At 48.5% G+C, this 17,522-nt stretch overlaps 1 protein-coding gene across 2 annotated transcripts in view; it reads left to right on the forward strand.

Moving 5' to 3' along the window:
- Positions 1-17,057, forward strand: part of LOC147470412 (uncharacterized) — an 82,399-nt gene extending 65,342 nt beyond the window's left edge. For both annotated transcript variants that reach the window (XM_086544773.1, XM_086544774.1), the window contains exon 2: positions 10,523-17,057. In XM_086544773.1, the coding sequence (XP_086400899.1) occupies positions 10,523-11,602 (1,080 nt within the window). In that variant the 3' untranslated portion in view covers positions 11,603-17,057. The remainder of the gene's footprint in view (positions 1-10,522) is intronic.
- The last annotated feature ends 465 nt before the right edge of the window (positions 17,058-17,522 follow it).

Genomic DNA, 17,522 nt, shown 5'->3' on the forward strand with positions numbered 1-17,522 from the left:
GTCGCAGCTTGCGTTAAATTGAATTACTTGGATGTTGGGCAGTTATAGCAGGGATGGAGGAGGAGGGGGAGGGGGGGTGAGTTGCCAAGTTATTGAGTCAAGTGTGTGTGTTCTTGTTCTTCTTCTTGTTCTCTCCCTCTCACTCCCTTGTGTCCATACCCCGGTTCTCCTTCCTCAACCCCCCATCCCCACCCCTACCCCACTCTTATTTGTGTAAAGCCCATCCTCTCGTCACCCTATTATCCTTGCTTTCTCGCATTTTCTCTCTTCCCTCCTCCATATGTTCTCCGCTCCCTTCCCCTACCCCCCTCCCCTCCCCACCCGTTTCCCCGCATCAGCTGACACCCACGCGCAATCAGCCAGAAAAATGTTGAACACTGAATGGTTTGTCCGCTGAAGGGGGAGGGGGGGTATGTAGGGCGGGGGAGAGATGTGGGGAGATGGTGGGGATAAGGAGGAAGGAAGGGGGGGAGGGAGTGAGGGGTGGGAGATAGGGGGTAGAGGGTACAGGGAAGGGAGAAGGGAGGAAGAGAGAGAAGTGGAGGGGGGGGGGGGTAGGTTTGGGTAGGGGCGTCGAGGGGACAAGGGGAGGGGAGGGGAGGGGAAGGGAGAGGGTATCCTCTTCACTCCCTCGTAGACCTTTTTACTCCGAGGGAAGGGAATGTGCTCTTATGGGATGGGATGAATGGAGAGACGATAGTAGGGGGAGGGATAAATTTGAAAATGACTTGAAGGTGCGGATGTGAAAGGAGGCTTGGAAAAATTGGGCGTGTGAAGGTATGTGTGCGTGTGTGTGTTTGTGCTTCCGATGTTGAGTCTTGTTGTTATTTTTTTTCCGTCTCTTCTTTTTCTTTATTTTCTCTTTTCTCCCCCTCTTTCTCTCTCTTCTCTCTCGGTCTCTCCTCTTCCCCTCCCCTCCCCTTCCTTCCCCTCCCCCCTCCCCTTGCCCTAAGCAGGATACAGCCGAGTGAAGAGTCCCGAGTCAGTCAGTCAGTCAGTCAGTCCGTCCCTCACTCCCTCACTCCCTCCCTGCGCGCGCGGCCTTGTGTGGTACATGTGAACTACAGCCTCTCCGCCGGGAGGGTTGGCAGCCCTGCCTTCGGGGGCTCCAGGCACACACACACAAACTGCCTCTTCATTTCTTTCGCTTCGATGTTGTCGCTACACGGGTTTTTTCTTTCTCTCTCTCTCTCTCCCTTTCGGTGTTTGGGTGTTGTTTTATTGTTTTTATATTTTATTGCGTTGGTGATTGTTTGAGAGAGAGAGAGAGAGATTAGGTATCTTGTATTTTTTTTTTCTTTCCAATTTTTTTTTTGGGTGTTTTCCGTGCCCCCGGCGTATCGGTCGTCATATATTTTTGTGTTCAAGATAACGAGCGCTCGTTATCTCTTGCTGTTATCGCGGGACCTGTCCTAACCAGGGTAGCATAGAGAGAGAGAGAGAGAGAGAGAGAGAGAGAGAGAGAGAGAGAGAGAGAGAGAGACAGACAGAGAGAGAGAGAGAGAGGGCGAAACAAGGTGGTTGACCTTTGACGACCTTGTTCGGTGGTTGGCGAGTCGACACGACCTTTCCGTTATGCAAGGGAGAGTGTGTCTGTGTGTCGAGGGGGGGGGATTCAACGTGCATGCCAAGAGAATCTAGGGCAACACTGCTACGTCTTCAACCCCTCACCCTTCACCCCCCATTCCCCCCTTACCCCCTACCCTCAGTCCCCAGTCGACTGTCCTTTGGCGTATTCCCTTACATGTGAGCTGCGATGTGCATTCCGTTTCTCTCCTTCACTCCCTTCCCCTCTCCTCTTTCTCTTTCTCTTTCTCTTTCTCTTTCTATTTCTCTTTCTTTCCTCCCTCCCCGTCCTTTACTTCTTTTCCTTCTCCGCCTTTCTTAGGCTTTTCCCTCTTTCCTTCTATTGCATTTTCATCTCCTGTATCACCCTCTCTTCCGTCCCTTCCCCTCCTCCCCTGTTCTCTCCTCTCACTACCTCCTCCTGTTTCCTATTGCCATCCTCCCTCCCTCCTTCCCTCGTCTATGTCCACTTATGTGTATTGTATTCACCATCTGAGAGATGAAAGCATTGGGTAGTGTATGTACCTACTACAGTCCCTGCCAGAGGTACCCTTCAGCTGTACCGTTGCTACACCAGCTACATGATCAGTGTGAAGTAACTGCACCCGCTACACTCGCCACACCTACAATACAACACACGCACTCTCTCTCTCTCTCACTCACTCACTCACTCACTCACTCACTCACTCACTCACTCACACACACACACACACACACACACACACACACACACACACACACACACACACACACACACAAACACAAACAACCACACACAAACAACCATACACACACACACAACCATACACTCACACAAAACCACAACCACGTCTTCACACTCACGCCCACGCGCGCGCCCGCTGCCGAACCGCCCCAGCGCAACCACAGGCGGCTATCGGTAACCCCGTGTCCTTCTGGGCCTGGTAGCTTGCACCCGGAGTCTCTCTTCGGGTTTCGGCGTGTCCTATTTTACCTGCAGGGTCGCGGTGTCCTTCGGTACGTGCCGTGCGTCGGCCGGAGCTGCAGGATAGGATACGAAGAGGAGGAGGAGGAAGAAGAAGGAAATGAAAAAAGGGGAGGGGGGGGGGCATTTGTATGAATTATCTGTTTTTATATACAGCTATTTTATTCGTTTTACTTTATAATCATTTTTATAACGTGAAAGTTTAGGTATAGATTTAGCTTTGGTGGTAGGCACCCTGTGGCACTCCCTCACGGTACGGCATCTTTTTTTCTCTTTCTCTCTTTCCTTCTTCCCCTATACAGCCCTTTTCTCCCATTTCTTCATATTCTCCCCTTTCTCTCTTTTTACCTCCTTCGCTGCCTATGTCTGCATTCTACATCCCGTTCGGTCATCTACCCCCATGCGTTGGCCTTCAAGGAGGAGGGAGGGGGAGGGTGACACAATAGGGCCACGTACCCTCTCTTACACTCCCTTCTCTCCCCCCCCTTCTCCCCACCTAATCCATCCCCTCCCCTCCCCAACTCCCTACAGCTAATCCCTCCCCCCAATTCTACCCTTACCCCTCCATTACCAACTCCCATCACTATCCTCTATCCCCTATCCCCTTCACTTTCCCCTCACCCCTACCCCCTTCATTCTCCCCTCACCCCTACCTCCTCCTCTCGTCACTCCTACCCCCTCCTCTCTTTCCTCACCCCTACCCCCTCCTCTCTTTCCTCACCCCTACCCCCTCCTCTCTCTCGTCACTCCTACCCCCTCCTCTCTTTCCTCACCCCTACCCTCTCCTCTCTTTCCTCATCCCTTCCTCTCTTTCCTCATCCCTACGCCTTCATGTCTCCCCTCACTCCTACTCCCTCCTCTCTCTTCTCACTCCTACCCTCTCCTCTCTCCCCTCACCCCCACCCTCCTAGCCCAGGAGTCGTGTCCGCCCATTCACCGCCAAGGAAAGGCGCGAGTCCTCCGCCGCCTTCCGCTGGTTAACGAGGTGCTTGTTATGATTACGGGGGCGGCGAGGGCGTGACAGGACTATTGAAAAGGTAGAAAGAGAGAGAGAGGGAGAGGGAGAGGGAGAGGGAGAGGGAGAGGGAGAGAGAGAGAGAGAGAGAGAGAGAGAGAGAGAGAGAGAGAGAGAGAGAGAGATGAAGGGATAAGTTGAAAGGACAAGGCTCTGTGAGTACCTCGGGGGAGTAAAAAGGAGAAGGGAACAGAGAACGAGGGATGAGGAAGCGGGGAAAAAGTGGGGGTAAATGAATAGAAAAGCAACGATATAAGAATAGGAAAAGATGATGGTGGAAGAGAATGGCTAAGTAAAAGAGAAGAATAAAGAACCAGAAGAAGAAGAAATTAAAGGAGGAAGGAAGGAATAGGACAAAAAAAAAAAGGGAATGAAATGCGCGGTGGAATTCGTCCTCGACCGCAGTTGGATCGACTCAAGGATGTTACAAGCATACAGTCACGTCTTCGCTGTCCGCTGCCTACCTACCTACCTACCTACCGACCGACCGACCGACCGGTGTGCTTGCTAGCTTGCCTGCCTGCTCGCGCTCCTGCCTTTGCTTTTGTGCCCACGGGGGGAGTGAACTGTATTTGGCACACCTGCAGGAGCGTGTCAGGCAAGGGGGACAGGCAAGGGACGTTACCTCATATGGGGAAGGGGCAGGGGCAGGGGCAGGGGCCAGGTAGCGCGGGGAGGTTGATGTATTTTTTATGATGTATTTGAAGGAGGAGGAAGAGGAGGAGGAGGGAGAGGGAGAAGAAGAAGAAGGGGGAGAGGGAGAGGGGGAGGGGGAGGGGGTAAGAGTTTGAAGGTGAAAAAGAAGTATGTGAGACCATTACTTTGCTTACCTTACCTCTCTTCTATCTCCCCCCCCCCACCCACCCACCCATCCCAATACCTTGCTAAGCCCTCCCTCCCCCCCTCCAGGTTCCCCCATCCTCCTCCTCCTCCCCCCCTCCTTCCTCTCCTCCTTCTATGTATGAGGTTACAAGGGTTCTGCTACTGGTATTGCGCCTAGTGTGTATGTTGGGGAGGGTGGGGTGGGGGGTGGGGGTCAGCATAGAGTAGGTAGGGTGTGGGGTTGGGGGTAGGGGGAGTGGCGATTCTGGTGGTAATCAGTGGCAGATCAAGTGGTGTTGTCACCCTGTTCTACCTTGGGACAATAGCTAGTTGTGTGAACGTGTTACCTTGAACCCGTCCACTTTGTTCAGCTGACCAACCTCTATCTTTTCTCGCCTCTTCTCCTTCTCCTCATGCTTATACTACTACTACTACTACTACTACTACTACTACTACTACTACTGCTGCCACCACCACCAGTACTACTACTACTACTACTGCTACTCTAATTTCTACTCAACTTTTACTACTACTTCTACTACTGCTACTGCTACTGCTACTAATAATCCTACTCCTCTTCTTCCTCTTTCCTCACCACCCCTATTTCTCCTCCTACTCTACCAGCTCCTCCTCCTCCTCCTCCTTTTTTTATATCTTTCCTTCTCCTTTTCTGTCCTATTCTAAACGTTCAATTCATGCAAGCAAAGTTGAAAATCCACCGAAGAAGATGAGAGAGAGGGAGGGGGAGGGGGAGGAAAGAAAGGAGAGAGAGAGAGAGAGAGAGAGAGAGAGAGAGAAAAGGGCGTCAGCGTCCCACGTGGTTGAGCTTAAGTTCAGGTGTCCGTGCGTCCTGTGTTGGGGCCTCCTTACTTACTGCGGCGCTGGTGATGATGACACGCTATACCTGGTTGCTTTTTTGTTCGTGTGGGTTGGGCGGGCGGGTGTTGGTGGGGAAGGGGTGGGGGGTTGTGGGTGTTGATTTTCCTCTGGTGTGTTTTCTGTTAGCGTCTCTCCAGTACGCTGTTGTTGTTGTTTTTATTATAATTATTATTATTATCATTATCATTATTATCATTACCATTAATCTCATTCCTATCGCTTCTGATTCAGTTGCTGTTACATATATGAGTTGATTGATTTATTTTGTATACTTATCTTGATGGTGATATGTTGCATACCACTCAAATACAATTGCAATTGTTTTCTCTCCTTGTTCCCCTTTTCTCCCTCTCGCCTTTCTCTCCCTTCGTAAGTCCTTCGTTCCTGCTCCTTCTCTCCACTACCGATTGGTCTACGTTTGTCTACCTCTTCTTCTCATTTCCCTCTTTCCCTATTTCCCTCCCTCCCTCCCTCTTTCATTTCTCCCTGTTTGCTTCTCCCTTCTTCATTTTCTCCATCTCACTTCTTTTCCTTCTTCCCTCTTCTACTTCTCTCCCTCCCTCCCCCGCTCTCTCTCCCTCTTCTTTCCTCTCCTCTCCTCTCCTCCCCTTCTTCTCCCCCTTATCCCTCCCTCCTTACAGCTTCTTTGTGGTTTAATCAGCGTCATCCCACTGCACCAGAGCGTGGACGACCGTCGTTCATCCCTTGTGTTGTACCTGTATTTCTTCTCCTCTCTCTTCTTTATTCCCATTCCCTCCCCCTTTCCCCCTCTCTTCTCTCTTGGTTTCCTTTCTTCAAAATTTGACTCTTCTGACCTCTCTTCCCTTCTTTACTCTCTGCTCCCTTTCATCTCTTGTTCATTCTCCTCGTCCTTCCTGACTCTGTTCTCTCCTTTCCTCCTTTCTTCATTTCTCCCCTTTCCTTATCACTTTTTTTTTGCCCTTTCCGTATATGTGCGCGGGGTTAAAGAGAGAGGGAAGAGGTATGCGGCGAGAGGAGGGGAAGGGGGAGGGGGGAGGCGACCTTGTCTCGCGGATGTGTTCCGCTGTGGCTGAAAGCCGGAGATGGTCCTCTCTCTCGCTCTCTTTCTCTCTCTATCTCTCGCTCTTCTCCCTCCCCCTCCCACCTATCCCCACTCCACCGCCACCTCCTGGTATCCGCTCCTCCTCCTCCCCCTCCTCCTCCTCCCCTTCCCACTTTCTCCTCTAGAGCCTCCCTCCCTCCCTCCCTCCCCTCCCACCCAAATCGGTCTCTCTCACGCCAGCTTTTCCCTCTTGTTCCCGACTGGTTTTCGGGAACTTGGAGGGAGGGTGGGATGGGGTGGGGGTTGGGGGGCAGAAGAGAGAAATTTGATGAGAAAAGAAAGAAAAGAAGAGAGAGAGAGAAAAGAAAGAATAAGAACTATCTGATTTCTATCGCAATATCGATGTTGCAACTTCCAAATTGCAATCTGAATCAAGTCATTCATTGTGCATTTAGTCCATTCGTCGAACGTCGGGGGTTTATTTTCTGGATGTGAGAGATCTGGCGAAGAAACGTGGCTATTGCGGTGCCGCTGAGTGCCTGGCACCCCTTGCAGCAGAGAGGGTGGTAGGGGGTGGGTAGGGGGGGGCTAGGATCCCTTTTTCCTGGGGCGTCGAGATCTCCCAACGTATTTGGGTGAAGAAAGAAACGAAGGCGAGGGGAGAAGAGAGAGAGAGGGAAAGAGAGAAAGAATGAGAGAGAGAGAGAGGGGGGGTTGGGGGAGGAATAGGAAAAGGAAGAAAATGAAGATGTGGAATGAAGCGGGGAAGGGGGTGGGGGTAAGGTTGAGGGTGATATCAGGGGTCAGCCGTAGTGAGAGCGAGTTGGTCGTGCAGGGAAGAGGGAGGAGGGGAAGGGGCTGGGGGCTGGGGGTGCGGAGGGCGGAGGGCGGACTTGTAACGTTGGTTTCCAAGTTGAACTGTTTTCTCCAACCAGCCGACCCTACTGCTTCAATCACGTGTGTTTGTGTGTGTGTGAGAGAGAGAGAGAGGGAGAGAGAGAGAGAGAGAGAATGATGCACATTTTGTTTGAAAGTAAAGAGGGAAGTAGGAGTATAGTTTCATGTTTGTGTGTGTGTGAGAGAGAGAGAGAGAGAGAGAGAGAGAGAGAGAGAGAGAGAGAGAGAGAGAGAGAGAGAGCGTCGTCTTGTTTGTGCCTTGGAATTCGTTTAGGAAACGAAGGGACCGAAGGAGGAGGAGAGAGACTTTCATAGGCCGGAAGGTGGTAGTGTTTTGTTTGTATTTGTCGTTTTTGTTGTTGTTTTGATCGGTTTTGTTCACATTTTCACTCGTAAAAGCAGCCTGTTTTGGGTGAGTGCCGTCTATCTATTATTAGGTGGGTGAGATAAGCGCCGCGTATCTGCGTTTGATAGGAGCGGGAGATTAGACATTGGCATTATTAATAAGAAGGAAGATAAATTGGTGCCTTTTTCTTCCATGCGATAGCAGTTCATTCCTATCGCCAGTGGTGGTCGCTCTTCAGAGATAGGGAGCATGATGATAAATAAATAAAAAAAGAATATATGAATAGACAGGTTTGTGATACGTCCTCTGCCTGTTCTTTTCTTTGATTTTTTTTTATTGTTTGTATCTCTCTATCTCGCTCTCCTTTTTCTTTCTTTCTTTTTTTCTTTCTTACTTTCCTGTTTCGATAATGGACAGGCGAGGGTGATTAAATAACAGCGTAACAGCGGCGTCCTTTTGAAGAACAAGTGCGGGTAGGATGGAGGGTGGTTGGGGGAGGGGTAGGTAGAGTGGGAAGGGGGCTGTTTCTTGTCACGGCCTTTTGCTGGCATTGCATGACGGGAGGTGTCACAGGTGGCGGGGTCCTGTCATGTCATATCGTCCTTCAGACCGGATCGGGTGCGCCATCTCCCATCTCCTTCCTGTCTCTCTCTTCCCTTGAAAGATGAAGCTTCCAAAGGGTAGGAATTTCTTCCGGCAAGGAAAGAAGGGAAGGAAGAACAAGGACTTTTAAGGGTGAAGGATGTGTGTAACGTCACGCGAGGATGAATAAATGGAGAGAAATATATATATATATATTTATTTATTTATTAAGATTTTTATTTAAAAAATAGGATTCATCTTGATCAGGAAGTAGGTACTTGGATTTTATTTATAGAGAGAGATTTCACCTCCCCCCCCCCCCACCCCCTTTTCCCAAGATGTCATCTAGAACTTGTAAGCAAGTACCCCCCACCGCACTCCCCCTCCACCCTTCCTCAACCTACCTCACCTACATATAAAAGATGGAAGTTGTAAGGGGGGAGGGGGAGGGGGAGGGTAAGGGAAGGGGAACGAAGAGGGGAGGGGAGGGGACGGGACGGGACGATAACCCCTTCCCCCCTCCCCCCCTTCTTCTCCCCCACGAGAAAGTTCTCCGTCGACGACCCGGGAGCGAGTCAGCGAGCGAGCGTCCGTCTAGCGCGCGACTCCGCGAGAAGAGTGGGCGCCAAACTTTCGCCGGGTCAGAGGAGAGAGAGAGAGAGAGAGAGAGAGAGAGAGAGAGAGAGAGAGAGAGAGAGAGAGAGAGAGAGAGAGATGGGAAACTTTTAGATACCCGAGGAAGGGGGTAAGAGAGAGAGAGAACTAGGAAAAGAAAAAGAGAGAGGGGGATGGAGGGATGTAGGGGAAGGGGGGGGGTGCAAAGACGCGGCCAATGGATCGTCTGGCGATTTGCTTCTGCGATGGGGGGTGGGGGTGAGTGGCACTACGCACGCACGAGGGCGAAGGGTGTCAGGGGTCAGAGAGTTTTTTTTTTTTATTATTTGTCTTGATTTGATTGGTGTTTAATTATATGAATTAAGATCGAGGAAGCTTCGTTTGTCTTTCTTTGTCTTTTGTGTTTGTTTGGATGTGTGTGTTTGTGTTTGTGTTTGTAATAGATGAATGAGTAAATAAGATTTTTTTTTACCCGATTCGTTTTCTCCATGGCTGTTCCATCCGCCTGCGTTCCCCTTTTAAGGTGTTTGGGGAGAAAGTGCAGACTTGGGGAGGGGAGAGGGAGGGAGGGGGAGGGGAAGGGGGAAGTGGACCATAAGACTGGCAGATCTATTTGAAGAAGCTTTATTACCTCGTTTTTTTTTATCTCCTCTCTTCCTTCATCTTTATCTCCTCCTTTTTTCCTCTTCCACTTTTTTCTCATTCTCCCATTACCTCTTTCTCCGATCTCTCTCTTTGCTTGCTTTCATTTCTTCGTTTAAGAAAGAAATCCATTTCCCTTCGAAGTAGAATGTTCAAAATCCATGTTCTTTTTTTTAATCCTCGGAAAGGCGGACGTGAGAGTAGCAGTGCTGGGAGTTGCCAGCTTGGAGGAGAGAAAGTTATCTCTTTTTATATGTTTTTTTTTTCTTCTTCTTCGTTCTTTCGCTCTTCTTCAGTTAATGGATATATTCTTGTTTCTATTTTCGCGGCACATAGACTTCATGTTCATTTTTGGTTGGATGGTGGTGTGGTGGTGAGGTGTCGGTGGTGTCAAAATCTCTTGATTCGGAGTCCCTCTGTTGATCAGTTTCATTTCGTCCCCTCCCCACCTCCCCATCCTCCTGCTCATCCCCCATCCCCCATCCCCCATCCTTCCCTACAGTCATTGTCAGTCTGTATTAGTGAGTGACGGTGGCATTGTCATCCATGGCACTCTGCCTCTCCCTCCCTCCCTCCCTCCCTCCCTCCAGTGCCGTCCTCGCTCCTCGCTACGTGACTGCGAATTGGTACTCCTCGATTGAAGGCGGACCGATAGATATCCCGAAGGGCTATTTCTACATCGAGTTCTCTTGGGATGTCGACCTTGTATGTATGTATGTGTCTGTCTGTCTGTCTGTCTTTGTCTGTGTCGTAAGAGGGCAAATGGCGACAAGCGGCTAGATAAGCGGCTGCGCCTGAGTGATAGTGTGTCTGTCTTTGTGTGGCGGGAAAGGTTGGAACTGAGCTCCGTTTGTTTGTTTATCGTTTTTTTTTTTCTTCTTTTTCTTTTTCTTTTTCTTTCGCTTTTGTTTCCCGAGGACTTTCTTGTCCCGGTGTGCATCTGTGTGGCTGTGCCTGACGCAGGTGATAATGGATCGTCCTGCTTTTCATTTCTACTGCATGTGGCTATTGTATCCTTATGTTCTCCTGGAACTCTTTGTCCCCCAGTTCGATACTGGAGTTCATTTTGATCATCACGCTTTATTTGTTCATGATTTCCATTTAATCCGTTTTTTCTTTCGTTCTTTCTTTTTTTCTTTTTTGTCTAACGTGCCCTTCTCTTCCCGGCAGACTGTGTTGCGTGCGCGCTGGGACGGGCGCGACGTGGACCACAAAGCAGTGGGCGGACACCTTCCCCTGAGCAAGCGCAACTCTACGCCCGTGGGAGCCGCCATCCCAACCTCCAGCGCCCACGCCCAGCTCCTCCAGCAAGCCCACGCCGCTAAGGCCTCCCTCGCGCCCATGGAGCAACAGAACCTGCACCGGCGGCTGGACCGCTCGCACTCGGAGCCAGTCAAGGGCGGCGACGCGCGCCAGCCCAACTCGTCGCGCTACAAGACGGAGCTGTGCCGCCCCTTCGAGGAGAACGGCCACTGCAAGTACGGCGAGAAGTGCCAGTTCGCCCACGGCCAGCTCGAGCTGCGCACCCTCACGCGACACCCCAAGTACAAGACGGAGCTGTGCCGCACCTTCCACACCATCGGCTTCTGCCCCTACGGCCCGCGCTGCCACTTCATCCACAACGCGGAGGAGCGCCGCGGCTCCAACGCCGGCGCCCCCGGGGGCCCAGGAGCACCCGGCCCCGCCCCGCACGCCCCGCTCTCACCCAAGAGCTCCCTCGGCGGCTCCGGCTTCCCCGCCCACGCGCCGCTCTCCCGCCAGCAGGTCTTCCACATGAGCTCGGCCATGGGCGGCCCCCTGGGCTCCACGGCGGAGTCCCCGTCCCCGCCCGCGTCCTTCCACGGCTCGCCCACCTCCTCCGCGGGATCCTTCTTCGACGACTCCTTCACACTCTTTGCCGGGGGCAGCTACGGGCTGGCGGGCGCCAAGAGCTTCCTGGACAGCCTGACGGTGGGACTCGGCGCGAACGGCATGGCCGCGGGACCCGGCTCGCCCGGAGGCTCCTCCTGCAGCGGCGGAAACGGCCGCCCCCTCAGCGAGTTCGACATGGTGCGAGAGGGAGCCCTGCTGTCCCTGGCGGGTCTGGACACGCCCCCCGTGAGCCCCGTGGAGTCCCTGGCCGGAGACCTGGACTCGCTGTCGCTGTCCTCGTCCTCGCACTCCACCTCCCCCACCCCCGTCACCTCCGCCCTCGACATCTCCCGCTCGCTGCGCCTGCCCATCTTCGAGCAGCTCTGCGTGCACGACTAGGAGGCCTTCGCGCCCACGCTCTCCCGCCCACAAGGATACAAGCGGCCGCCCCTACCACGCGCCCGCGACAGCTCAAGTTTGGTGTGATAGTCACGGGCGTCGAGGCAGAAAGAAGGACGACGGGCTGGCTGAGCGGTGAACGGCGCCCGCGCGCCCTCGGACGTCCGTAAGGGCGAGGGCGGGCGGCAGCGGGCGGACCAGGAGGACGGAGCACGGGCGGCCGTTGACGGAAGGGCCCCCGAGCCCGGGCAGCGCCACGCACCGCCCTGGACTAGTCTTTTTCAACGAGCGTCAACGCCAGCGCCCCCGCTACCTTCCCCCCTCCCCCCTCCGCCCTTGCCCAACCCCGCCAGGACCAAGACCGACCAAGGGCGTGGCGGACGAGACCCGTTCATCATACCTTGTGTGGAGGAATCGCTCTCCTCCTCACCTTTCCCCCCGCCCCCCTCTCTCCCTCGCCATGCCTCACTCCCTCTCTCTTCTCGCATCGCTCTTACCTCCTGTTCGTTCTCCTCCTCCGCCTCTTCCTCTTCCTCCCTCCCCACTCCTCTTCGTTCTCCCGCCCACATGCCGTGCCCGATCGAACGCACGCCCACGCACACCCACCCATCTATTGCTTGTGATATTGGGGCAGCCTGACAGAGTGAAGATTTTTACAAAATAAAAAAGTAAGCCGCCCACAACCTAGAGTTTATGTTAAAAGGGTGGACAAGTGGGCGTGTGACTTCGAGCGAAGTAACGGAATGGGCGTGAGGAGAACACGAAGTGAAAAGAGGAAGGGTGGAACAGAGAGAGAAAGAGAAGGGAAAGAGAGGATGGGAAAGGTCGAAGGATGAAGAGCTGGGAGAAGAGACGAGAAGAAGAGACAGAGAGAAAGAGGGGGGAGGGGGAAGCAGGGAAGAAGAGCGTGTGTAAGAGAGAGGGGAAACCAGCCTCTTGTGTAAAACTTCCCCATCAGCTGCTGTACAGAACAAAGTTTCATTTGACACCCCTCTTTTTTGTGTAATTACGAAAGAAACTTGCTTGTATTTATGTAATTTATTTATTTGCGTGAAGTAGGAAAAAGAAGTAATTTATCTGTGTAATCTGTGTACTATACCTAGTTGCCATAACAGAATCGTGTTGTTTAACTCTTTACTGCCGTCTTGGACTTGTAACCCCCCCCCTCATCCTCCCCATATCCCTCCCTTTCCCCCCAACCCCCCAACCCCATTCAGCGCTTCCTCCATCCCCCACCCACCTCCTCCCCCTCATTTTTAAGTCCAAGACAGACGCTTCTACCCCCCTCCCCTCCCCCTCCCCATTGTCCTTTTCCTGTACCCTCCCCCTACCCTCTCCCCCTTCCCCCCCATACCCGGACCTTGTAGAGCACTCGCAATCTATTATAAATATATAAGTATATATATATATCTATCTTTATATCTATCTCTTTATATATGTATATCTTTTCAGTTTTTATATAAAGCGTTGTTATTAACTTATGTTTGCCGATTTTTTTTTAATGTCCCTCCCATTCTACCTTATTCTCCCACCCCACACACATACCCCAACCCCCCATCCCCCCCTACCATTAGTCTATGGGTTTGGGGGATTCATTTTTCCTTTTTCTTCTTTTTTTCTTATGCTTAGTGACAATCAATTTTTATTTTTTTCCTACGTACAATTTTGAGTCGTGTCTTCCCCCTCTTCCTCCTCCTCCTCCTCATCCTCTTCTTTGTGTGGGAAGGTTTTTATTATTTATTTTTTATTATTTTCCTACTGTTTTGCCCCTCCCCCCACACATACGCTAGTGACCTACTTAATTTATTTTGAATTTGGATTCTCTCTCTCTCTCTCTCTCTCTCTCTCTCTCTCTCTCTCTCTCTCTCTCTCTCTCTCTCTCTCTCTCTCTCTCTCTCTCTCTCTCTCTCTCTCTCTCTTTTCCCCCTCCCCCGTTTGCTTAATATATATTTTCTTTCTCTGTTTTTAGTTTGGTTGAAGCGAAGTAGAGAGTATTACCAGTATAATTACAAAATTGATTACTCCCCTAATTATTATTATTTATCATTACTATTTTAGAGCGTACATTAGACATTAGTTTATCTTATTAATTAATATTTTTTCCCCTTTGCGCCACCCCCAACGCCCCTTCCCTATCCCCCCTCCCCCCTCTTCCTCTCTTTTTTTAAGACATTGTCCAGAGGCAGTTATTTTGTTTCACTCCGATTGTAATTATTGTTCTTAATTAATTTTATTGCGATAATAATTATTATTATATATATATGTATAGTATATATTTTTCTTTGTCTGCCAAGTGTGGCCGAAAAAGTAGCCGAATTTCTTTTTATTTTTAATTCTTCCTCTCCCTCTCCATCTCCCTCTTTTGGTCGTTTTTGTTATATGAGAGATGACCAATAATACCCCCTTTCCCCCTCCCCCTCCCATTCCCCATTCCCCCCCATCCCCAGTCCCAGGGTTGTGGCATTGGTGTCATGTTGAGATAAATCGAGTCTCATACATGGACGATATATATATATATATCCCCCCCCCCCCTTTTTTTTTATGTGTGGGGGCTTCTCCCCTCTCCTCCCCCCCCCCTGCTGATCCTCCTCTTCTTCCTCTTCCTTCATATCTTACTTCTTTTTCCTCTATATTCCTTTCTCCTTCCATCCTTCTCCCCTTTTTAAATCGGTTGAAAGAAGTCTTTTCTCTTTTTTTTTTTTATTCGTAAGGTTAACAAGATGATTTCTTTATTTTAGTCAAGTGTACCCTTAAGACTCGTAAATAATAAGAGGAACAGAAAACGGGAGGGAAAAATAAGGTCACATAATGGTATTAGTATATATTTCAGTAAAAAAAAAAAGAAAGAAAGAAAAGAAAAAAAAAAAAAAAAGGAAGTACTTCGCTTTTAACCGATCATCGTGTATATTAGTGTTCATTATATTATATTTTTGTATAGTTATTTAAAACAAAAGAAAGGATAGATTAATAAATAAATGCGCGCCTATGTTGTGCTGGTCCTTTTTGATCTTTCACTTGATCGCTCTATGATCTATAATTTTTTTTTTCCTCCCTTTGTTTTGCTTAAAAGACAAAAGACACCGATGCCGGTAGAGGAAACATGGAAAAAAAAGAAAAAAAAAATACGTGTTGATTTTTTTTCTTCTAAGTAATGGAGAGAAGAAAAGGCGTTCTTATTTAATTAACGTTATTTAAAGACTTTTTTTTCCCCTGGGTCTTCAATATATATATATTTTTTTTTCGCGAGGGCATGGGAGTTACAGGGGGTGGGGGAGTCACATACCCCTCCCCCTTTTCCCTTCCCTTCCCCCCCCCCACCTCTTATTTTTCTACCCCCACCCCCCCACCCCCCACCACATCGCTTCAACGGTGGGAGGTAAGAGGCATTCGTGTGTATTATGTACAGTAATATATTTTAACTGGTTCACGGAGAGGGGGGAGGGGGAGAGGGAGGGAAGGAAGGAAGGAGAATTTCCAGTGGAGGGGGTTTATTTCCCCCCTCCCCCCTTCACTCCCTCCCTCCCTTCCCCTTACCACCCCTCCTTACCGTGGACTCTGAATCACGTTATTTATATACCCCCCTCCCCTCTTCTCCCCCCCCTCCTTCCCGCATTCCCCTCTCATCCTTTCCCCCCGTATGTGTTTCTCCCCCTCCCCTCCCCTCCCCTCTCATCCCTTCCCCTCCCCTTTCCTCTTAAACCAAAACATGTATAGAGAGAAATCAATATGAATCTGAGACCGTTAGATTACCATTGTTATTTTTCTTTGCGAGTTATCAAGTTATCATTCCCTCTTCCTTCCTCCTTACTCCTCCACCTCCCCTCTCCCCCTTCCTTTCTTCCGTTCTTCCTTCCTTCCATTCTTCCTCCCCCCCTCCTCTCCCCGTCCCCCCAACCAATTTATTTTATATATATATAATTAATTGACCATTTACTTTTATTGTACACCAAGTGTAATAAGAAATGTACATGTAACATCCCTCTCCATTTGGGAACCAAGGAGAAAAAGAGTACACGGGGTTTGGCATTAACGTGTTGTTAATGTACTTTTCAAACTCGACTCTCTCGTACCGGCTCTTGTTAAAAAAAACTTGAAGAAGAAGAAAAAACAACTACTTTGTTGTCAGGATATATATAGATTTCTTTTTTAAATCTAAGCTACGATGTATATATTATACGATTTGAATGAGAAGAAGTTTAAAACAAAAAGAAAGTTCAAAAACTTAGGAACAGAGTATTAGAAATGACTTGAGTTAAAAAAAAAAAAAGATTGAATTGAATCGAAAATGATGTTTAAGTTTCAATTGCGTGACACGTGTATGGGTGGGTCGCCTTTTGAGAAATGTTTATTAGTCTTTTCTCTTTCCTTTTTTTTTTTTTTTTTGCTTTTGTTGTGGAAATGAATGCATCGTGGGAGAGAGAAGAGAAGAGAGAGAGAGAGAGAAAGAAAAAAACGAACGCTGTTGTTTTGAGTTTGTTATTTTAAAAGAAGGGGAGAGGGTTTTTAATTTATATTATGTAATGTGCTATTAACGCCAAGAAGAAAGTGATTTCTTTTGACTCATCGGCTTGGTTTTTATTTTAGTTTTTTTTTTTAAGAAGAGAGTGTTGTATTCATTTCTTTTCGTTTTTTTTTTTTCGGTTCGTTTCCCCCCCTTGAACCGAAAATGTACTTTGGACCAAATATTCTGTTGTGTTGCTCTCCCTCTCCCTTTATCACCCCCCCCCCCTTCCATCCCCCATCCCCGCCCCCATTCACTGATCTATATATGTCTTGTTTAGAGTAACAAAATATCTTGTTAATGTTTATCCTTTGCTAGAAATCTACCTTTTTTTCGCTTTTCGCTCCCCAAACCCCCCCAACCTCTTGCATTTTTTGCCTTCCTTTTTTTTTTTAAATATAACTGCGTCCTACGCCTTATTTTCAGCTTCAAACCCCCCACCCCACCCCACCCCACCCCACCTCCCTCTACACCTTCCCTCTCTCCCCTTCCCCCTTTCCCCCCCTCCCCACCCCCTCTCAAAGGCCAATTAAGACGTCCTATTATTTTCTTGGTGTGCTTATGTATTTATTTAATTATTACCATTAACGCATGTATTTTTCACACGCGTTTTTTTGAGATTGTATTATTTTCTGTTTGATTCTTTATTTTATTTTATATATATACACAAATATATAAAATATTGTGTGATGATGTGAGGGTATTTGCGCACGTGTCAGCCCTTCTGCATATATTATAAGGCCCCGTGTCCTCCGCCGCTGTTTCTAGGGTAATCTTTTTGATAGATTATATATTACAACAACAATAAAAAAAACAAAACAAAACAAATAAACAGAATATTTTACCGTAATACTACTGTACCCAAACAGTTTAAAAAAATATATATTATTAATTATTGCATACATGTACCAGAGAGGAAAAAAACATTAAAAACTTTTCTAATTTTCTAATGAATTTTTGTGTTTTGAACTTTATCCCCCCCTTCCTTCCTTTATATAAATGTGAAAAAATAATATAGAAAAGATTTATGAAAAGAAAAGACACTATCTAATGACAGATGAAAATATTAAGAAAATGAATAGAATGACAATGGAAATTTTACATAAAATGATCAATAGAATTTGATTGAGGAAACAATAGAACATCAATTGCTTCAAAGCTACTTGTCATAGACTTTAAGAGAAAAATAATTGAAGAAAATGAAAATGGATTTAACACTTGTCTCACTAAGTAAAGAAGAAAAAAATACAAAATGACTACTGAAATAAAAAATAATTACATACACAAGCATAAGAAGAGATACAACGTTCTATCTTATATACAATATTTAAATTGCATACACATCCCTGCTTGCATGCACTCAGAACAATAAAAACAAATTTTAAGTCGAGATAATATTACACAAACCAATTGACAGTA

This window comes from Penaeus japonicus, unplaced genomic scaffold (genome assembly GCF_977035675.1).
Source record: "Penaeus japonicus unplaced genomic scaffold, GWHDUDI00000001_assembly GWHDUDI00000015, whole genome shotgun sequence".
NCBI lineage: Eukaryota > Metazoa > Arthropoda > Malacostraca > Decapoda > Penaeidae > Penaeus > Penaeus japonicus.